Genomic DNA, 21,661 nt, shown 5'->3' on the forward strand with positions numbered 1-21,661 from the left:
ACTGCTGCATCTTGGTAGGAACCCACCATATATTATAATGTCAGAGGTAATGCCGATCAAATATTGTGTTTCGTTTTCTTGAAGGGAACAATAAAATGAATGTGTTTGTTCTGGACAGACAACGAAACAGACACTCACCGTTCGTACCAGCCGACATGGACGAGGGACTGCTGCATCTTGATGGTGACCTACCGTATAGTATACTGTTCTGAGGTATCGTTGATCAAAGCTTGTTTTTCTTTTCTTCAAGAAGGGAACAATCAAATTAATGTGTTTGTTCTGGACAGACAAAGAAAAAGACATTCACCGTTCATACCATCCGACACGGACCAGGGATTGCTGTATGTTGATGGGAACTCCTTGTATATTATAATGTTCTGAGATAATGCCGATCAAAGCTTGTTTTTCTGTTCTTCAAGGACACACTAAAATGAATGTGTTTGTTCTGGACAGCCAACAAAACAGTGGCACGGCGTTCATACCATCCGACACGGTATATGATACTGTTCTGAAGTAATGCCGATCAAAGCTTGTTTTTCGTTTTCTTGAAGAAGGGAATAATAAAATGAATGTGTTTGTTCTGGACAGCCAACAAAATAGACACTCGCCGTTCATACCACTCGACATGTACCAGGGACCGCTGTATGTTGGTGGGAACCCACCGTATATTATAATGTTCTGAGGTATCGTTGATCAAAGCTTGTTGTTCTTTTCTTTAAGAAGGGAACAATCAAATTAATGTGTTTGTTCTGGACAAAGAAACAGACACTTAGCGTTCATACCATCCGACATGGACCAAGGACCGCTGCATCTTGATGGGAACTCCCAGTATATTATAATGTTCTGAGGTAATGCCGATCAAAGCTTGTATTTGTTTCTTCAAGGACACACTAAAATGAATGTGTTTGTTCTGGACAGTCAACAAAACAGTGGCTCAGCGTTCATACCATCCGACACGGACGAGAGACTGCTGCATCTTGATGGGGACCCACCATATATTATACTGTTCTGGGGTAATGCCGATCAAAGCTTGTTTTTCGTTTTCTTCAAGAAGGGAACAACAAAATGGACAAACAACGAACTCGACACTCACCGTTCGTACCATCCGACACGGACGAGGGACTGCTGCATCTTGATGGGAAACTCCCCGAACACCTCGACCGCCGAGTTGAGACCCACCAGGGCCAGACGCTGCTGATCCGGGGTCCGGTCCTCCGGCTCCATCGACAGAATCAGCTTCACGTCGGCGTTGATCTGGGTCTGGACAAGAGAAAGTGTACATTTATAAAACAGTACTAATAGTAGAATCAATCAAACTTTTAAAATTGTTTCAATGTTCATAAAACTAGTAAACGTCTCTTTAGTTTAAAACCAAATAAACTGGTGGGCAGGCAGGGTTCTTGTTGGTGCTGCTGGAGGTGTTACTGATGTTAGTTTTGTTATTATTAATGGCGGTTGTTATTGCTCTAATTGGAGAGTTTTTTTGTATTTTTCTATTGCTATGCTATACTTCGTCCTACTGGGAACGCCTTTTTCAATATTATGGAATTTACAAGTTATTTATTTCTGAGCCGATATTGTTCTAAATTGCACACAAAAATAGTTTTTTGTTTGTTTTTTTAAAACACTTTTACTTTATTTCTTAAAGGGACATTCCTGAGTTTGCTGCAATGTTTTAAGATGTTATCAACTAATAAAATATTTCTACGATTAAACATACATATTAAATATATTTTCTTGTTTAGAATATTAGTGGCTGTATATTAAACGTGTTTCTAATCGTTTTAATATTTGTACTAGGTTAATTTTCATTTTATTTCCTAAATTTGTTTTGTTTCGTACAAATTATTTGAAGACAAAATCCAGTTTGGGCTTCTTACAAATATTAAGACGACCAGAAACACATTGAATATACAGACATTGATATTCTAAACAAGAAAATATATTTAATATGCAAGTTTAATCGTAGAAATATTTTATTAGTCGGAAACATCTTACAATGCATAAAACTCAGGAATGTCCCTTTAATATACGTCAGACACTATAATGAAATGCGAATATTAATATCGCTTTACCCTTTCTAAATGATATGTGTGAAAGCGCATAAATAAATTACTAGTAAGTACTGCTTGCCAGTTTACAAATAACTCGAATGGGGATGAAGGAAATGAAATAGGAGTCAAAGGCCCTTAATGGAACACTGGACTATAATAAATGGGATGGCGAACCATAACGTCATAGATTCTTGCGGATAAACACTGAATAAACAACAGATCCCGTTACACAGATGAGAAGAAAAAAAGAAAGAAATGTTTTATTTAATGACGCACTCGACACATTTTATTTACGGTTATATGACATCAGACATATGGTTAAGGACCACACAGATTTTGAGAGGAAACCCGCTGTCGCCACTATATAGGCTACTCTTCCGATTAGCAGCAAGGGATATTTTATTTGCGCTTCCCACAGGCAGGATAGCACAAACCATGGCCTTTGTTGAACCAGTTATGGATCACTGGTCGGTGCAAGTGGTTTACACCTACCCATTGAGCCTTGCGGAGCACTCACTCAGGGTTTGGAGTCGGTATCTGGATTAAAAATCCCATGCCTCGACTGGGATCCGAACCCAGTACCTACCAGCCTGTAGACCGATGGCCTACCACGACGCCGGTCAGATGAGAAGAGTGCACTACACTACACTTTCAACACTAAGTCTTAAAGGGACATTCCTGAGTTTGCTGCAATGTTTTAAGATGTTATCGACTAATAAAATATTTCTACGATTAAACTTACATATTAAATATATTTTTTTGTTTACAATATTAGTGGCTGTATATTAAACGTGTTTCTGATCGTTCTAATATTTGTACTAGGTTAATTTTTATTTTATTTTCTAAAAAGTACGAAATTATTTTAAAACAAAATCCAGTTTGGGCTTCTTACAAATATGAAGACGACCAGAAACACATTGAATATACAGTCACTGTTATTCTAAACAAGAAAATATATTTAATATGTAAGTTTAATCGTAGAAATATTTTATTAGTCGGAAACATCTTACAATGTAGCAAACTCGGGAATGTCCCTTTAATCTATACATTCCATAACTTTTATAGTTTGCGAATAACTTCAGTTTCAGTGTTACTGTATTGGCACACATACACACACACACACACACACACACACACACAGACAGAGAGAGAGAGAGAGAGAGAGAGAGAGAGAGAGAGAGAGAGAGAGACTGCAGCATATATGATAAAGGTGATATTTGAGTCTAGATATGATTTATATGGATAGGTTAGGCTCATATTTTCAAAATACTTATTAGTGCCATGTTATCGTACGTCACCAATACCTGTCATTAAATAAAGTTTGTTTTGTTTAACGACACCACTAGAGCACATTGATTTATTAATCACCGTCTAATGTCAAACATCAGGTAATTTTAACATATAATCTTAGAGAGGAAACCCGCTACATTTTCTCATTAGTAGCAAGGGATCTTTTATATGCACCATCACACAGACAGGATGACACATACCACGGCCTTTGATATACCAGTTGTGGTGTACTGGCTGGAACGTGAAATAGCCAAATGTGCCCACCGACGGGAATCAATCCTAGACCAACCGCGGACGCTTTACCACTGAGCTACGTCTGGGGCGGATCGAGAGGGGTGGGGGTCCAAGGTGTCAGGACCCCCCCCCCCAAAACTGTTTTAGGCAGACTTGAAATTGCCGTAGGTGAACATTATAGCTATTGATAAAACAAAAATAATAATAATAATAAAACTTGTATAAGTAATATATTCTTAAATTCTGTCCTGCTCAATGAAGAACATCTAGTCTTCAATAGTTCCGGGGGTTCGTGTCCCCGAAGCCCTGTGCAAAATCGAAATCAGTGAGCCCCCTACCGAAATGTTCACTTACTTTCGCCATGCCTGCATATCCCTGACCATGGCTATGCTTTAATTCTAAATACATACGTTTTGTCCCACATCTGAAAAAAATACCCCCACCCGAGGATCATGTTGGGGAGGGGGGGGGGGGGGGGGGGGACATAATAGTAGCCTAGGTACGCCAAATACTCCAATGTGTTTTCTGACAACCACAAACAATATGACGCATGGGGCAATTTAGTAAAGCCGTTAAATTGAGGCACAAATCCGCTCCCCCACCCCGTCCACAGACCACAAACACACACACACACACACACACACACACACACACGGATCCAGCTTTTCTGATGAGGGGTGGGGGGGGGGGTCCAAGACAAAAAGGGCACCATAACATTATGAAAAGGCACTATTGAAAAATTACACACGGTTCACATGGACCATAATATAATAGTGCTACAACAGGGACGATGGCAGACGTATTCTACAGTGTTCTATACATTGACAGAATAAATAAATTTGTAAAAAACCTAAAAATTCTAAATAAAACGGGCACTTCTCAAATTTGAGGGGGGTCCGGACACTTTGGACCCCCCCCCCCCGCCCCCCTAGATCCGTCCCAGACACACACACACACACACGCACACATGGCAGCCCGTACGCCTATTATATAAGACCCTACCTATCCGGCAGCCAATGGACATTAATTATTATATATTAGAAAGGAAAACAAAAGTGAAAACGTATTGTTTTAAAATGACTAATCATGTTATTAGGGTGTCAGGAAATCGCAATTCAGGCCATCTAAATTTCAAAATTGCCCGGGTTGGTATGCCTCAGGAAACCCCTTAATTGCTCGGTCGCAACGCACTTCATGCCTTGAAAGTTGTACCTGTATGTATTATATCTTCTTCTTTTTTTAATTCTGAATCAATAGGACAACAGGTGATGAATGGAGCACAATCATTTTAATGATAGAGTCGTTCACTTTCCGAACTCTCCTCTTTCTGTTTCTGTAAAACCATTGAACATAAGATATAAAATAGATTAAAAAAATTTTTTTTAAATCTATAAATATAAAACATGAAATGTAGCCTTACAAAGAAAGAAACACTCGTTCTGTCTTACATATTCGGGTTTTCACCCACCGTAGCGAAATTACACATGCCTGCCACAAGTTTATGACATTTGGAAGGAAAACAAAATGTATCAACTATCCGAGTAACTATGTAAAGTAACACACACACACACAAAATCCCAACAATTTCATATACGCTTCAGTTTACTTGATTGTCAGAAACATTTTTATTGGTCCGCTCTTGACAACTACAGCCAATTCAATTCAATTGATCTCTTTGCCCATAAAATAAAGATAAGTTTAAATAATAATAATAATAATAATAAGTTGACCGGTGAAACAATCTAAAATTAAACTGCTTGTAGGACGATAAAACACAATGTGACAGGGTTTTTTTTTTTTTTTTTCTCTCTCTCTCTCTCTCTCTCTCTCTCTCTCTCTCTCTCTCTCTCTCTCTCTCTCTCTCTCTCTCCTTTTAGGTCTCGCTACACAGATCACTTCCGGGTGAGAGTTCACTGATCACGATTCACTATAGTTCCTAAATGTGACACATGTTATGGTTCACATATTCACTTCTAGGAAATGGTGAAGAATTAAAACAATGTGTATGCTTAATGGTACGCCTTCTGGCTGTATTTTGCCCATGTCATTTTGTGATATTGAGCATCGACCTTTTGGGACATGGGTGTTAGCGCAAGAGACAGCCGGAGTGAATCGGTTAACGAAGCACGGGTACTACAGCCAGATGCGGTCATATAGCAAAAAATTGAGACGGAAATGTTCTCAATTTTGGAGTGAAAATAAATGCTTGTATAATGTATGTTCGCAATGGTGTATGTTCTTAGTGCCAACGAGAACCCGTTCTATTGGCAATGTTCGTTTGAAGTTGAGCAATTTGACATGGGTTTCAATGGCAGATGACATCTGTGTAGTGAGACCTAACGACCGAATCGACGTTTGCATAAAGATGACGTCATGAACAATGACTACTGGTTCTGGATCGGAATTTCAAAATGTAGCGCTAAACTTGTATTGCATTTGTCAAACTGGGTATTAGGTTTTTTTGTTATCAAACTTGGCATCAGGTAGGATTTAGTTTTTAAAAAAAAAATTAAATATATATTCCGATCTTATTTACTTTTGGTGAACCGTCTAAATTTACTTCAAAAAATTATATTTTAAATGGAATTATAGTGCAAGACACGAGAAATGCAACATACGGAATACATTAAAGTAGGTATAATTTTATTAGTAGTAGTCAAATTGTACACACTTTATAAAGCACGCACTGTATTACGTACCCGTAGTGTCAGCTCGACTGGCCTCTAGCGCCGTTCAGTTATGGCTAGCGCTAGGGGACACCCGACCTAACACCACGGATACGGGATACAGTTACACTTCGTACAACACACACTGTATTGCGTACCTCTGGTGACAGCTCACGTGTCGCTCAGCGCTCGTCTGTTATCAATTAGCGCATTAGCAACGCTCGGGCCAACACAACATGTACGGGATACAATTATACACACTTTCTACAACACACACTGTATTGCGTACCTGTGGTGACGGCTAAAGTGTCGCTCGGTGCTCGTCAGTTATCAATAGCACATCAGCAACACACGGGCTAACACCCCACGTACGGGATACAATTTCTCTCACCTACACAATTCATTCCCTCCAGCTAAAATATCTATGACCCGCGCCCGATTCTCAATCCGTTGTGGTAATTTGTGGTGTGTTGTACTATAATTATACTGGGGGATGGGGGGGGGGGGGGGGGGGTCGTACCTTAAATGCAGCTACATGAGTCACATGGTGAGTGATGACACCCCCACCTCGAGTGGATAATACAAAACTCTCCTTGAAAACGAGTTTTGGGGGACTGTTCACCTAAGGTACATCACAATAATAACAGACCCGTAAGAATCAGGGAAGATGGGTGGCGTCTGTCACCTTCAACCAGACGTAGATTCAGGAAGAGGGTGCTGGAGGTGCGCACACCCTTCGAATTTTGATGTGGCATTAATAAGTCGACCCCCCCCCCCCACACACACACACACACACACACACCACCACCACCACCACCACACCACCACCACGATGGTGATGGGGTTTTAGGTTGTTTGCTTTTTAAAACATTTTCCGAGAGAGTATAACAGGGAACGCCCAATAAACTTCACTAACCAGTCTATAGCCCATCAGAAAAGCTGGATCCGCCCCAGCTACGTCCCACCCTACCTGCCATTACGACTGTGTACTCTGTTTTGTGTAGAAATAAAATCATGTCTCATGATACTTAAATTCACTACTAACCTCTCTTTTCACTTTGAATTCGCCGGGGTCGAACGTAAGGCCAAATCGTTCGTAAGCTCGGCGAGAAGTCCCGATGTCATCGTGAACTTGTGTCCATGACAACATGCGACATTCTGATCGCTGTTGGTTTTGCCTTAATACAAATTTATTTTTATTATTTTTTATTTTTTAACTTTTTTTTAAAATTCATAATCATACAGTTAATACAATAACTTTACATAACAGATCCAATGTTTATAAATAAATATATGAATGTGAAATGTATACACAAAATACTAATAATAATATCAATACTAGTCTTGTCCTTAAACAGTCCTAAAAGCAGTATTCAAAATATAGAAAAAAAAGTCAACCCCCACAACATATGGACATTATAAATTAAAAAGATCTGTACAGTCGGATCTCGTTATCTCGATCTATGTAAACTCATTATTCCAGGCTAGTTTCATCTCAGTCCACAGTTACCTCAAATCTTGGACCATTTTGTTCGTTCCCTTCAACATCGAGATAACAACGTTTGACTGCATATATATAATTAATCCTTGAATAAATTGTGACCAGAATTTTACAAACTTATCATAATTGTAACATGAGAATGCCACGCTTTTTGTTACATTATAATATAGACTCAGCTCCTTTTGTATCCATGTAAAATCTGGGATGAGACACTTTAAATGACTTTTAAATATTAACTGTTTAGTTATTAATATAATAGCATTAATAGGATCATTGTTACTCGTCTTAAATCCCAAAATTATATTTTCTTTTGTAAAGTTCATTATTATACCAGTTTTTTGTTGCATCCAAAGCTTGAATTGTTCCCAAATATGCCTAACGTCATTACATTCCCAAAATAGGTGTATTAGTGTTGATATTTCATGTTTACAGAAGGAGCAAAGAGGTGAATCAATATATCCTATGTTATGTAAAAACTTATTTGTAGGCAATATTCTATGAATAATCTTGTATTGAAACCATCTTAATTCTGTACTATTTGTGCAGCGAAATGGTATTGTATTTACCGTTTTCCAATCATCATCATCATATTTGAAATTTAATTATTTTTCCCATTTTAAATTAAATTTATATTTTTAAAATCTCGAATCCAATAAAATATTGTAAAACTGTTTACTGCCTTTACAACTTATCTTAAGATTCGAATTATTATAGGGAAAAATAGGATTTTGCAACTTTCTTTTAAATTTGTTTTATTTTAAATGTATTGCAATACTGCTTCACTGCACTTAAAAGACCATGGTATTTTAAAAAGTTGACATCAAGATTATAAATGTTTTTAAATTGTGGGAATGTAATAAATAATCCACTGTCATCTAATAAATCATTTATAAATCTAATTCCTATCTTGTGCCAACTGTCATAAAACACTGATTTATTATTTACTTTAATGTCATCATTAAACCATATATATTGAGACTGGACATCATTTTCACTAACAATTTTATTTTTACATTTTTTAAGATAGATGCACCAACATAAAAGAGTATCTCTCCAAAAATTATTTTTTTATGGTTGGTAAAATATTTTCTTCCATATATTTTGAATCAAATTCCATAATATTTTCTAATATATTGACTTCACCTTTGGTGACCAGAGATCTCCACTTTGAATCTATACATACAAGCCTTTTAATCCAAGCAATGTTTTGTGCCATAATGAATGTTTGAATATTTGGTACTTTAATTCCTCCATCTTTAATAGTATAATTTTGGTATACGTTTAACTCTGTCAGGTTTACCTTCCAAATAAAATTTTAAAACTTTTTTGGAAGTTCTTGAATACCATTAATTAGGTGGATTTGGAATAGAGGAAAATAAATGATTTAATTTTCCAAGAACAAGAGATTTTAATACTGTGTTTCTTCCCAATGGAGTAAGAGTTCTACATGACCAAATGTTCAAAATAGATTCAATAGCTTTAAATTTCTCCCTAAAATTACTTTCTATCATATTTTCCAAGTCAATATCAAAGTTAATCCCCAATAAAGTAAATTGTTCTGTCCAGTCCGTTTTTTCGACCCTATCCAAATTAGTTTAGTCTTGTCCACATTTACTTTAAAACCTGAAAAACGAGCAAAAAATGCAAGGGTGTTTAAGGTGGTATAGAGACTTTTTTCTGTTCCATCTAATATCACTGTTGTATCGTCAGCAAACTGCGTAATTAAATATTCTATATTTCCAAGTTTTATTCCTTTTATGTGTTTATTGTTTTTCAATAACTTGGCTAATATTTCTGAACAAAGAAGAAACATATATGGGGAGATTGGATCGCCCTGTCTACACCCTCTTTCCAATTTAAAAAAAGATGATGCAAATCCATTAACCAAAACACTAGACTGACTATCTCTTTGAAATATGGAAATCCATTTTTGTATTGATTCACCAAAGCCAAAGAATTTTAAGACCTCATTAATAAAATTCCAGTCTACCGAGTCAAAAGCTTTTTCAAAATCTATTAATATCAGTAGTCCTGGGATATTATGTAATTCTGTGTAACTCATAATATCATATATTAATCTTGTCACTTCACCTATAAATCTTCCAGATAAAGCCTTAATACAAAATTAATAAAAGAAAGAAAGACATGTTTTATTTAACGACGCACTCAACACATTTTATTTACGGTTATATGGCGTCAGACATATGGTGAAGAACCACACAGATTTTGAGAGGAAACCCGCTATCGCCACTACATGGGCTACTCTTCCGATTAGCAGCAAGGGATCTTTTATTTGCGCTTCCCACAGGCAGGATAGCACAAACCATGGCCTTTGTTGAACCAGTTATGGATCACTGGTCGGTGCAAGTGGTTTACACCTACCCATTGAGCCTTGCGGAACACTCACTCAGGGTTTGGAGTCGGTATCTGGATTAAAAATCCCATGCCTCGACTGGGATCCGAACCCAGTACCTACCAGCCTGTAACAAAATTAATAATCTCATCTTTTATAGCATATCATGTAGATTAGTGTCATATAGACACACCACAGTAAAAATAAAATACTATGTATAAGGACATGTACTGTAAAACGGGTATTATTCGCGAATGTGTAATTTTCGCGTTTTTCGCGTTTTTAATTTAACCGCGAAAATGACACATACGCAAATATTAAAATCCATTAGAACAAAAAAAACAAAAAACAACAACAAACAGTTTAGCAATTTTGGCATGCTGTTGATTTTTGGAACAGACATTCTTACTGGTATTTTTAAGCTGTGAATAAACATTTAGAAATTAGTATAATGAGCCATTTTTAATTGGCCAATCAAAATAAGGGACACAAATGGTTTCGTAAACTTCCGAAAAAACGTCATCGACAAGTGACAAAAACAAAAGAGGTGAGGCGTTTTTAACAACCGGTGTTTAAACATTAAAACAAGATTACTAGTACAAGTGTTTGTCTTTATTTCACACTTTCTGGAGAGTTGATTGAACCACATCCTGGATTAATTTCATTAATTGTACACAGTGTGGTCGCCGCTTGACATGCGGCTGCAGCACTTGTAGTGTCAGCCTACTACGGACTATTAGAGACATTACGGTAATTAGAAAGACAGGGGGTCTGACGTGACTTCCGCCCAGCACTCTTGCATCGTGGCCGCTGACCTGTTAAAAAGGTTACATAAATTTGATGTTCAGTTTTCAACGTCTTGTGTCAGTTATTAATGTATAGCAACGTTCTAAACATGGTGTCAGAAGTGGCGAATTCTTTCGGATTTTTCGAAATAAGGTAGGCCTACGTACAAGACGAAGTCACAATAATTAAGAAAAACTGCAAAAATTAACTTTCGGAGTATGTGGTCAAACATACAGTTGGCGCCATTTTAAAAATGCCCGGACAAGTCGAATTGAATATTGACGTAATATTTTACTGCCCATACACAATATAACTAAATAATGGCATCTTTTCAAGTTAAGCCTCCAGAATTGTTTACATTCACCAAACCAGAAGAATGGCCTAAATGGATTCGCCGATTCGAACGATTCCGCATAGCGTCCGGTTTAGACCAAAAACCAGACGATCTTCAAGTGTCCACATTAATATACAGTATGGGGGACACCGCCGATGACATTCTTACTACTTTTACACTTTCGGAGGATGACAGAGCCGAATATGAAGTTGTTAAAAGGCAGTTTGACAATTATTTTATGGTTCGAAAGAACGTAATTTTTGAACATGCACAATTCAATAAAAGAAAACAAGAACTGAACGAGCCTGTTGATTCCTTTATTACGTCGTTGTACTCACTTTGTGAACACTGTGAATACGGAGCATTGCATGATCAAATGATTAGAGACAGAATTGTTGTGGGAATCCTTGATGAGAAACTTTCAGAAAAATTACAACACGACTCAAATTTAACCCTTGAATTAGCAATAAACTATGTTCGTCAGTCCGAAGCTATCAAGAAACAACAATCACTACTAAGAGATGAAGTGCCAACATTAAAGGTAGAAAATGTAGCTCACAGTAATTTCATTCAAAAGAAGAAATTTTCACCACCACCTCAGAACAAAGGTACGAGTAAATATTACCGTAAACCGTATGTAAAACAACCGCACCCAAAACCTACATGTGGCAGATGCGGTAGGAATGCACATCCAAGAGAAACCTGTCCAGCTATTCATTCTGTTTGTAGAAAATGCAAGAAAAAAGGACACTGGGATACAGTTTGTCGAAGTAAACCTGCAAGAATTGATCATGTTGAAAATGATCAGCAAAATATGTCTTCAAGTGACACTAATAGCGATCATGAAACAGAAAATACATATGCCTACCTTGGCACAGTTCATTCAGAAAATTCAGAACCATGGACAGTACATTTAGAATTAGGGGAAACATCTAAAGCTATCAAATTCAAAATAGACACAGGGGCAGATGTTACAGTGATTTCTGATGCGGTATATCAGGAAATAAATTCACCTAAACTTTCAAAACCAAAACGCATATTGTTTGGTCCAGCTAATACTGAGATTAAAGTGATGGGAAAATTTGTTTGCAGACTAAAACTTCCAAAAGAACATTCTATTACAGTTCAAGAAATATATGTTGCAAAAGGCCTTACTTCATGTTTACTTGGTAGACCTGCAATCATAGATCTGAACTTGGTCCAGAAAGTAGACAACATTGAAACAGACACTGACAGCTATTGGAGAAAAAGATTTCCCAAACTGTTCACAGGTTTAGGTAAACTCCAGGGGGAGTATACTATTAAACTGAAGGAAAATGCAGTTCCCTTTGCATTATATACACCAAGACGTGTCGCTTTACCACTGATGAACAAAGTAAAAGCTGAACTTTTAAAAATGGGAAAACACTGGTGTTATTTCACGAGTAGATGAACCGACAGACTGGTGCGCAGGAATGGTTGTAGTCCCTAAACCAAATGGAAATGTTAGGATTTGTGTCGACCTAACAAAAACTCAATGACAGTGTTTGCAGAGAGATTCATCCTCTTCCATCAGTCGATCAGACACTAAGTCAAATGGATGGAGCAAAGGTTTTTACCAAATTGGATGCAAATTCTGGATTCTATCAAATACCTTTGTCACCACAGTCTTCAAAACTAACAACATTCATTACTCCTTTTGGGAGATACTGCTTCAATCGACTACCTTTCGGGATAAGTTCCGCTCCTGAACACTTTCAAAAGAGAATGCAGAAAATTCTTGAAGGTCTCGAGGGTACCTTATGTCAAATTGATGATATTCTCATATTTGGGGCTACTCAGCAGGAACATGATAAAAGACTGGAAGCCGTTTTACAAACACTGGAAAAGGCAGGCATTACACTAAATGAAAAATGTGTATTTTCAAAGAGCAGCATTACCTTTCTAGGTCACGTTGTTGACTCGAGTGGTGTACATGTAGATCCAAATAAAATATCTGCAATAACACAAATGACTCCACCTACAAATGTTTCGGAAGTCCGTAGATTCCTGGGAATGGTTAATCAGCTGGCCAAATTTCTTCAAAATTTGGCAGACAAAACAAAACCTCTCAGAGACTTGCTTGTCAAAGACAGTGATTGGATATGGGGTGAGCCACAGCAATCTGCTTTTGTCAAAATAAAAAATGACATCAGTTCAGCTCCAGTTCTCGTACATTACAATCCAAATGCTAAAACAGTTATTTCTTCTGATGCATCATCATATGGACTTGGGGGAGTTCTTCTTCAGAAACAATCTGACGGCAATTTAAAACCAGTAGCTTATGCTTCACGGACTCTTGAGTGAAACCGAACAAAGATATGCTCAAATTGAAAAGGAAGCACTTGCTATTACTTGGTCCTGTGAGAGATTCCGTGATTTCATACTTGGACTGGAATTCCATATTGAAACAGATCACAAGCCATTGATTTCACTGCTTGGTTCGAAAAACCTTGAACAGTTACCTCCCAGAATCCAGCGATTTCGCATGAGACTTATGTCCTATAAGTACACAATTTCGCATGTTCCAGGGAAACGTCTTTCCTCTGCGGATGCACTTTCTAGAGCTCCAGTAAACTCTCAACCAACCAAAAGTGACAAAGATCTTCTTGAAGACACAAACATCTATATTGCTTCTGTACTTGCAAGCTTACCTGCAACAGAAAAGCGTCTGGATGAAATCCGATTCAATTTACAAATTGATCCGGTGTGCTTGCATCTTATGTCATTTTGTTGTGATGGCTGGCCAGAATATGACAGAGTTCCCAATTGTATTAGAGCATATTGGCCGCATCGGGATGAATTGACTGTTATTGATGGACTACTTTTAAAAGGGTCACAACTCGTAATTCCTTCAGCTATGCAGCTAGACATTCTTGAAGCTTTACATGCAGCTCACCAGGGAATTAATAAGTGTCGTGCACGTGCGAAAAATTCAGTTTGGTGGCCAGGTCTAAACAGCCAACTAGAACATGTTGTTCAAAATTGTCGCACTTGTGCACTTCCGTTCTTTACCACGCGAACCTCTGATCACAACCGAGTTTCCATCTCGCCCATGGAAAAAATTGGAACAGACTTATTTGAGTTAAATGGAGAAACCTACTTATTAGTCGTTGACTATTATTCTCGATACATCGAACTTGCAAGACTCAACAATGACACCACTTCAGGGGCTGTCATTAATCATTTGAAGTCTATCTTTTCCCGTCATGGAATACCAGATATCATAGTATCAGATAATGGTCCACAATATGCTTCTCAATCTTTCAAGGAATTCGCTGAAAAGTATTCGTTCACTCACATTACAAGTAGCCCGCGGTATCCACAGAGTAATGGGGAAGCAGAACGTGCAGTTCAGACAATCAAACAACTGATGAAAAAATCTAAAGACCCTTACCTCTCTTTGTTATCTTACAGAACAACACCACTTCAGAATGGATACTCTCCATCACAGCTACTTATGGGGAGACAACTCCGGAGTAACTTACCAGTTCATCCTTCTGTGCTTACACTAAATCTACCAGATCCAGCAGTACTCCACAATGCTGAGACGACCCAAAGGATTACACAAAAACAAAACTTTGATTTGCGTCATCGTTCACACAACCTACCTGTTCTTCGAGGAGGAGAAAGTGTGCTTGTGAGAGATAATACCACTACTATAAAAGCACGAGTTCTAAAACGTGCAGATACACCCAGATCATATTTCGTTCAAATGCCAAACTCTGTTCTTCGACGAAACAGAAGACATCTTGTCCAGGTCTCAGAGAGTCCGCAAAATATTGTTTCATTTCCAAACAGATCTGATGTGTCTCCAAATACTAACAGTCTGGCAGATGGACAGAAACCTCACGAGAATACTAATGATGTTGGTCATCCTAATGGTGTTAAAACTAGATATGGCAGAATGTCGGTCCAACCTAAAAGACTGGACTTGTAGAAATGTTGTTAATATCAAAATACTAGTAGTAATTAAAATATGTGATAGTTAAATATTCATCCTAAGAACTGACAAAAGAAACGAACTGTTAGGAAAAACAAAAACGTTGAAGTGGCAAATATTTCTATATTCCATAATTCATTTCAGTATTTTCATTTATTTTAATTTTTATAAATATTTTAGAAGTTAATGAAACGAATACAATTGTATTGTAATGCGGCCATAGATGTACTGAATAATTATACACACTAAATGTAGCATGGAAAGATCTGATATTATCAGACTGAGAAAGGGGGATGTAGTGTCAGCCTACTACGGACTATTAGAGACATTACGGTAATTAGAAAGACAGGGGGTCTGACGTGACTTCCGCCCAGCACTCTTGCATCGTGGCCGCTGACCTGTTAAAAAGGTTACATAAATTTGATGTTCAGTTCTCAACGTCTTGTGTCAGTTATTAATGTATAGCAACGTTCTAAACAGCACTTAGCGGAGTCGCTCAGAAAGGGATAATATTATGTATACCTCTGTTGACCACTCTAGTGTCGATTTAATGTTATGTACCAAAGTATAGTTTTGTACGTGTTAGTAATTTAAAAAAACAAACAAAAAAGAAAAAACAAAAACCATGACACCGCGAAACTTAAAAACCGCGAACTGCCTTCATTTTTGATATCGCGAAAATTTACTGCCGCGAATAATACCCGTTTTACAGTATTACATATTTCATATTATGTAAATACAATATACAAGCATCATATATATATATATATATATATATATATATATATATATATATATATATATATATATATATATATATAGTCAAACTTCGATATCTCCACCTTCGATCTCTTGATCTGAAGCGACGGTCCTCTCTGAGTTGCTATACAAACAATAATAATTCGAAACCACAAACTTCGAAAAGTGGATCTCACATCATATACAAATATTATACTATAATAGGATTCCATATTAGTTCAGTTACATAGTTAAGTTAGTTACTATTTAGTCTTTTATCTACTTAGGTATCTATTTATCTATTAATTTTGTTACTGAAATGAAAGACATTATATTACGGTAATGTGATTGTGCTTTGTGAAAGTCTGTGGTATTATTTCATGTAGTATAAAATCATTAACAACTAAAATACTAATCAAAATTATATCCCACCATGTTTTTGTTTCTGAAAATCTCTGAAATAAAAACTTGAAAACTGTAATATGATGACCTATTATTATATACAAATAACAAGCATAGTAAAGATTAAAAAGTTGCTGTACTTATTCTAATGAACTTAGTGTGGAGTGGCAGTCTACGTTGCGGAGTAACAGGGATGGATTCTCTCGTAAAGGATCTTCTCGGGATGGCTGTCCTATAGACGGCCACTCTCAGACAAGTGCTCTGCCACTATATCGATAAAACTGATTTGGACTGCTTTTAAGTTTGGTTTGTTTAACGACACCGCTAGAGCACACTGATTCATTAATCATCGGCTATTGGATGTCAAACATTTGGTAATTTCTACATATAGGCATCAGATAAAACCCGCTACATTTTTTCTAATGCAGCAAGGGATCTTTTATATACACTTTCCCACACAGGACTGCTTTTTAGAGCGTTGTCGTTTTTGTCTATTAGACTAATTATGTCTTCTGTGTAATTTCACATCGATTGGCACAGAACATATTAATAAATGATGCTTAAAATACGCTATCCGTATCATTATTATTATGAAAACATGCTTCATAAGAGTGGATATATGACAATAAACCTGTACATTTTACCATTGTCTATGTTATTTCACACCGACTGGCACAGATCCTACTACTGACTTAGACTGGTGCTGATCATCCTTATCAGCGTGGTTGCAAACTATTGTGATTCGTTGTGAAAACATTCTTCACGAGGGTGAATATGTGATAATAAACCTTTACACTTTTACCGTTCTATTTGGATTAACCTGCGGAATCTGGGTACTATGAAATGCTGCCACTTCCTGTAAAAATATCAGTATTTGTAACAATGCACTGTGTTTTCAAAGCGTCTAGAAAACATATACTGTCGTATAACCATAAATTATAATCGTGTATGCTTGACTGATACCAAAAATTACTTATATTAAATTATCCCATACATTATAGAATCATAGATCAAGAGGCACAACAAATTATATTATTTTTTTGTTGTGAAGGTAAGCCCTACTTTTAGTATTTATACAGTAACATCACAATAATAGTTTTAGCCATATATCTCTATTTGTATATAAAGAAAATACAATAGTATTGCAAGACGTTGGACAAGACCTTACACAAAGATTTCAACATTAGTTTTGGTTTTCAGCAAGTATACATGTGACAGGTATTACAAAGAATACGGTTTTCAGCAAGTATGTGTGTGTATATACACAGTTGGCAGGTAGCAGAGTGAAAACATACCTGGTGGAAATTGTTATGACTGAATGTTCTGTTTTCAAAACTTATACACATGCAGGTTAAAAACTACCATTTACCTGGTGGAGACTGTTGCCTTCAGTAGCAGCATGACTGTCCGACCTGCCCGTCGAAACCTGACCAGAGGCTGGGAATACAAATTTAGATGGATTGGCATCATTGAAGAAACATGCATATATAAATATAATGAGATGCAATTTCATGTTTCATGTTCAACTGTAAAATCAGGTATATATATATTTTAAAATTATATAACCTTTTAGAATAGATCATCCACGTTTATTGTCTTACCATCGCACGCTGATGGTTGGGATTGGAAAACCCCAATCAGAGCCATCGAGACCAATGCTGACATGAAGCGCTTTACCGAATGAGGTAAACCCTGCCCACTCATAGCTACAAACTGGTTACGTAATTCTACATTTGCTTGCTTGTTTGATCTGAGGGTTAGTCTTTAGGGGGTATTTGTTGTGCTGTTGTTTTTTGTGAGGGGTTTTGGGGTGGGGTTTTTTTTTTTTGGTGGGTTTTTTTTGGGGGGTGGGGGGTGATTGGTGGTTTTTTTCGTATTGTTGATCGATACAAACAAATTAAAAATCACAATGCACAATATACTAGCGTAAATAATTTTAAAAACCGTGTACGAGTATTTGTTTTCTCTGATGATATATTTTGAACCAGAAAAAGGTTTCCGTCGTCAAAATAGTATTCAGTACAAGACATATTCCAAGAGACGACATTCTCGCCAAGTCTTTATGAAGAAATCCCTTTTAACAATGAATAAATAATGAATGCATAAATGAATGCAAGAATGAGTGAATGAATTAACTGATTAATCGTCTTTTAACGGAAATAGTATCTGTATGGCTAATGCATTGTTTTATATTCTAAAAACGGTTCTCAGCTATTTACCTTTCAAATAAGAAGAAAACATAAACGTTATAGTGCATCTTCATTTTACAAACACCGAACTATCATAAAGGTTGTACCACAGACGTTGTAAATTGCAACTTAGTATAATAAAAATAATTAAAATAATTTGTCTTAATACCATTTATGAAAAGAAAAAGAAAAACCTATTCAACATAGAAATAGATGAGTCAAAAAACAATATCCTTGAACTTACGGTCTTTGGGTGATTAACGCATTCGATGATGGCTTCTTTGGTGTTTTCTTTGTTCTTTTTTGTAACATTTACACTGTGCATAAAACTGTGCATTCGGTTAAAACGCATGAAATATCCTGCCATAATTATTATGTAATGTTTACAACACAATTCTCACCAACACGTATCCTGTCAACATCTATTGGTATATAACGAGTCCTGTAAAATTATTTGTATGCAGATACATTCAAAACCCATAAAGTCATGTCTTAACTTATCTGTTAGCAACTCGCCAGCACTCACACAGTGAAATGAAATCGCCGTGCAATATGGCAGGTTTTTGCATGCCATTACCGCATGCAATTAAAAACCTGGCAAGATGTCTGCATAATTTATCATATCAATCAGCGTTTAGCGCTGGGTAAAAGTCATGCCGGACTGGGCGAACCGTTTAAGTGGCAGATCAAGGGATTTAACCACCAGGGTCAAGTGACATAGCAACGACTGAGCCAAGATTAAACCGCGTCTTTAATTAACTCCATTTATCTCTCCCCCGTGAAACAGAAATAATGTATGTAGGGATTACATATACTAGTTCATAAAGAACGTAACTGGGTAGGCTACAGGTTGCATGATAAATAGGGGGCTCTTAACAAAATGTTTCTAGAAGTTTAAATATTTTATTTCCTTTAAGGAGAGAGAGAGAGAGAGAGAGAGAGAGAGAGAGAGAGAGAGAGAGAGAAACCCCAGAGAATCATGTATAAAACTGGAATGGTAATGGTAAAGCCAGTTCTGAATGTGCACGTAAAACCCTATGACCTGACATGACCTGTAAAGCCAAAGCCATGATTGCTCGTGTGTTTAAAGTGCATTACTTATACTAGTAGTATAGATATTGAACAAATAATCAACCCTCATAAATACGCGATAGTTTTATTAGCTTTTTTTATATTGGTATAGAGATTAAATTTCAGCTTACACAAACGAATTAAAGAACGAACGAACGACTGCACGAATGAATGAATGAATGATATATATTTACATATGTATGTATATATATGTGTGTGTGTGTGTGTGTGTGTGTGTGTGTGTGTGTGTTAATTTATAAATGAATAAAAATAATAATTAGAGGCTTTCGTTAACATTCAGAGAGCAAGCTTCCGAAAACATATTAAGCGGATATTATTGTGTAAAGAAGACTGGATTCGCACTTTCCATTCTTGAGACACATATATAGTATATAGTACAGTACATACGAGCGTCAAAATGGTATTGAAGTCAATTACTATTGATCTGAAATGTGCTTTGGGTTCATTCTTTATAGGGGCGGGACGTAGCCCAGTGGTAACATGCTCGCTCGAAGCGCGGTCGGTCTGGGATCTATCCCCGTCGGTGGACCCATTGGGCTATTTCTCGTTCCAGCCAGTGCACCACGACTGGTATATCAAAGGCCGTGGTATGGTGCATATAAAAGATTCCTTGCTGCTAATCGAAAAGAGTAGCCCATGAAGTGGCGACAGCGGGTTTCCGCTCTCAATATAAAACATGTGTTTCTTTTTTCTTTTATTCTTTATATGCTTATCGTAAATGTTGCCTACAAATCTCGTGGAATCACTCAAATAGCTGTTTCTCCATTCACACAGAGACCAGTCCGAAAGTGCAAAAACAATTAGCACTGTTACGCCATGAAACTTGATTCGCAATAAAGTGTCCAAGGTACTTGATAAGCGACTCGCTGACATAAACGATCAATTAAAACAAAAAACAAATCCTGTTTATATCCACTTAAGGTTCAAGCACGCTGCTCTGGGCACACACATCAGTCATCTGGTTTGTGTGACCAGGCCAGGGATTAATAGTTGGTGAGACTGAATCCGTGAAACTCACTTTAGACTGGAGTCGATCCTGAAGGCTGATCACTTAACCAATACCAAGGTGTGACCAACCAAGCAATGGGTTTCTGTCCGAATCAGTGTGCTTCTGGTATCAAACTAGGGGCCTAATTCACAAAGCTCTCTTAGGCTCTGCTAGACAAAAAAAGCATCCTCTTTGCAAGTCTTTTAACATTGCACTGCGAGAGTTTAGTGAATTAGGCCCCAGGTTTTTTCTGTTTCATTTAAGGTTATAAATAGAATGATATATCTTGCTTTATTCAAGCCGTTCATATTTATAGTATTCGATCGCTTAAAAAAGAAAGGATAATATTTTCGTTTTATTGGCATTTGCTAATATTTGTTTTTCTTCGTATATACTTACAATATTCCATTAGATGTAGATACAGTAGCTATAGAAAAATCCATGTATGTGAAGGACAACGTCTGCTTCATACGTTGATTTATTATTTGATTGGATGTAATCACTGGGCTATAAAATTGATTTTAGAACATGGCATGCCAAAGACACGAGGCAGAAAAAGAAACACGCTCTTCTCTCTGTTGTTAGGATATGGAGTTTTTTAAATATTGTTACTATTTTTCGTTATTGTTCCGATTTATTTTATGCACAATTGGGGCCGAATTTAAAACTAGCCTGGACCCAATTTCACAAAACATCGTATGCCTAGTTTTGCACGTAAGCGTAAATCCACGACAAAACTGCAATTCTTATTACTGCTGTAGTACAACAAATATAGTTAGAAATACACGTAATTCATTTCTTTTTGTCCTTGAAATGCTCCATCTTCCGCAATATTGTAAATGTCTTCGTGAAATAGTTGCCAAACACGTGCAAATGTATACTCAATATACTTACTTGTCGCAGACATAAACTTACGATGTTTTGTGAAACTGGTCCCTGTTTATACATACACGTGTATAACTACATGTATTTACAACACTTAAACAGTCTTTATAAATTCAGCCCAGAATGTTTATCTTTAACTTACCAATACAAATGGAGTCGACTTTTTGTCGCTGAAGTCACTGTATGAA

At 36.9% G+C, this 21,661-nt stretch overlaps 2 protein-coding genes across 2 annotated transcripts in view; one reads left to right on the top strand and one right to left on the bottom strand.

Moving 5' to 3' along the window:
• Positions 1–17,786, bottom strand: part of LOC121374765 (cyclic nucleotide-binding domain-containing protein 2-like) — a 32,719-nt gene extending 14,933 nt beyond the window's left edge. Inside the window, exons 1-3 of the mRNA XM_041501873.1 lie at positions 17,689–17,786; positions 7,290–7,422; positions 1,094–1,260 (exon numbers count right to left, since the gene is read on the bottom strand). Coding sequence (XP_041357807.1) covers positions 1,094–1,260; positions 7,290–7,422; positions 17,689–17,786 — 398 coding nt within the window. The remainder of the gene's footprint in view (positions 1–1,093; positions 1,261–7,289; positions 7,423–17,688) is intronic.
• Positions 5,729–21,661, top strand: part of LOC121375345 (alpha-amylase-like) — a 28,321-nt gene continuing 12,388 nt past the window's right edge. The window contains exons 1-2 of the mRNA XM_041502755.1: positions 5,729–6,061; positions 17,670–17,857. Coding sequence (XP_041358689.1) covers positions 17,838–17,857 — 20 coding nt within the window. The 5' untranslated portion in view covers positions 5,729–6,061; positions 17,670–17,837. The remainder of the gene's footprint in view (positions 6,062–17,669; positions 17,858–21,661) is intronic.

Source organism: Gigantopelta aegis, chromosome 6 (assembly GCF_016097555.1).
Source record: "Gigantopelta aegis isolate Gae_Host chromosome 6, Gae_host_genome, whole genome shotgun sequence".
Classification (NCBI taxonomy): domain Eukaryota; kingdom Metazoa; phylum Mollusca; class Gastropoda; order Neomphalida; family Peltospiridae; genus Gigantopelta; species Gigantopelta aegis.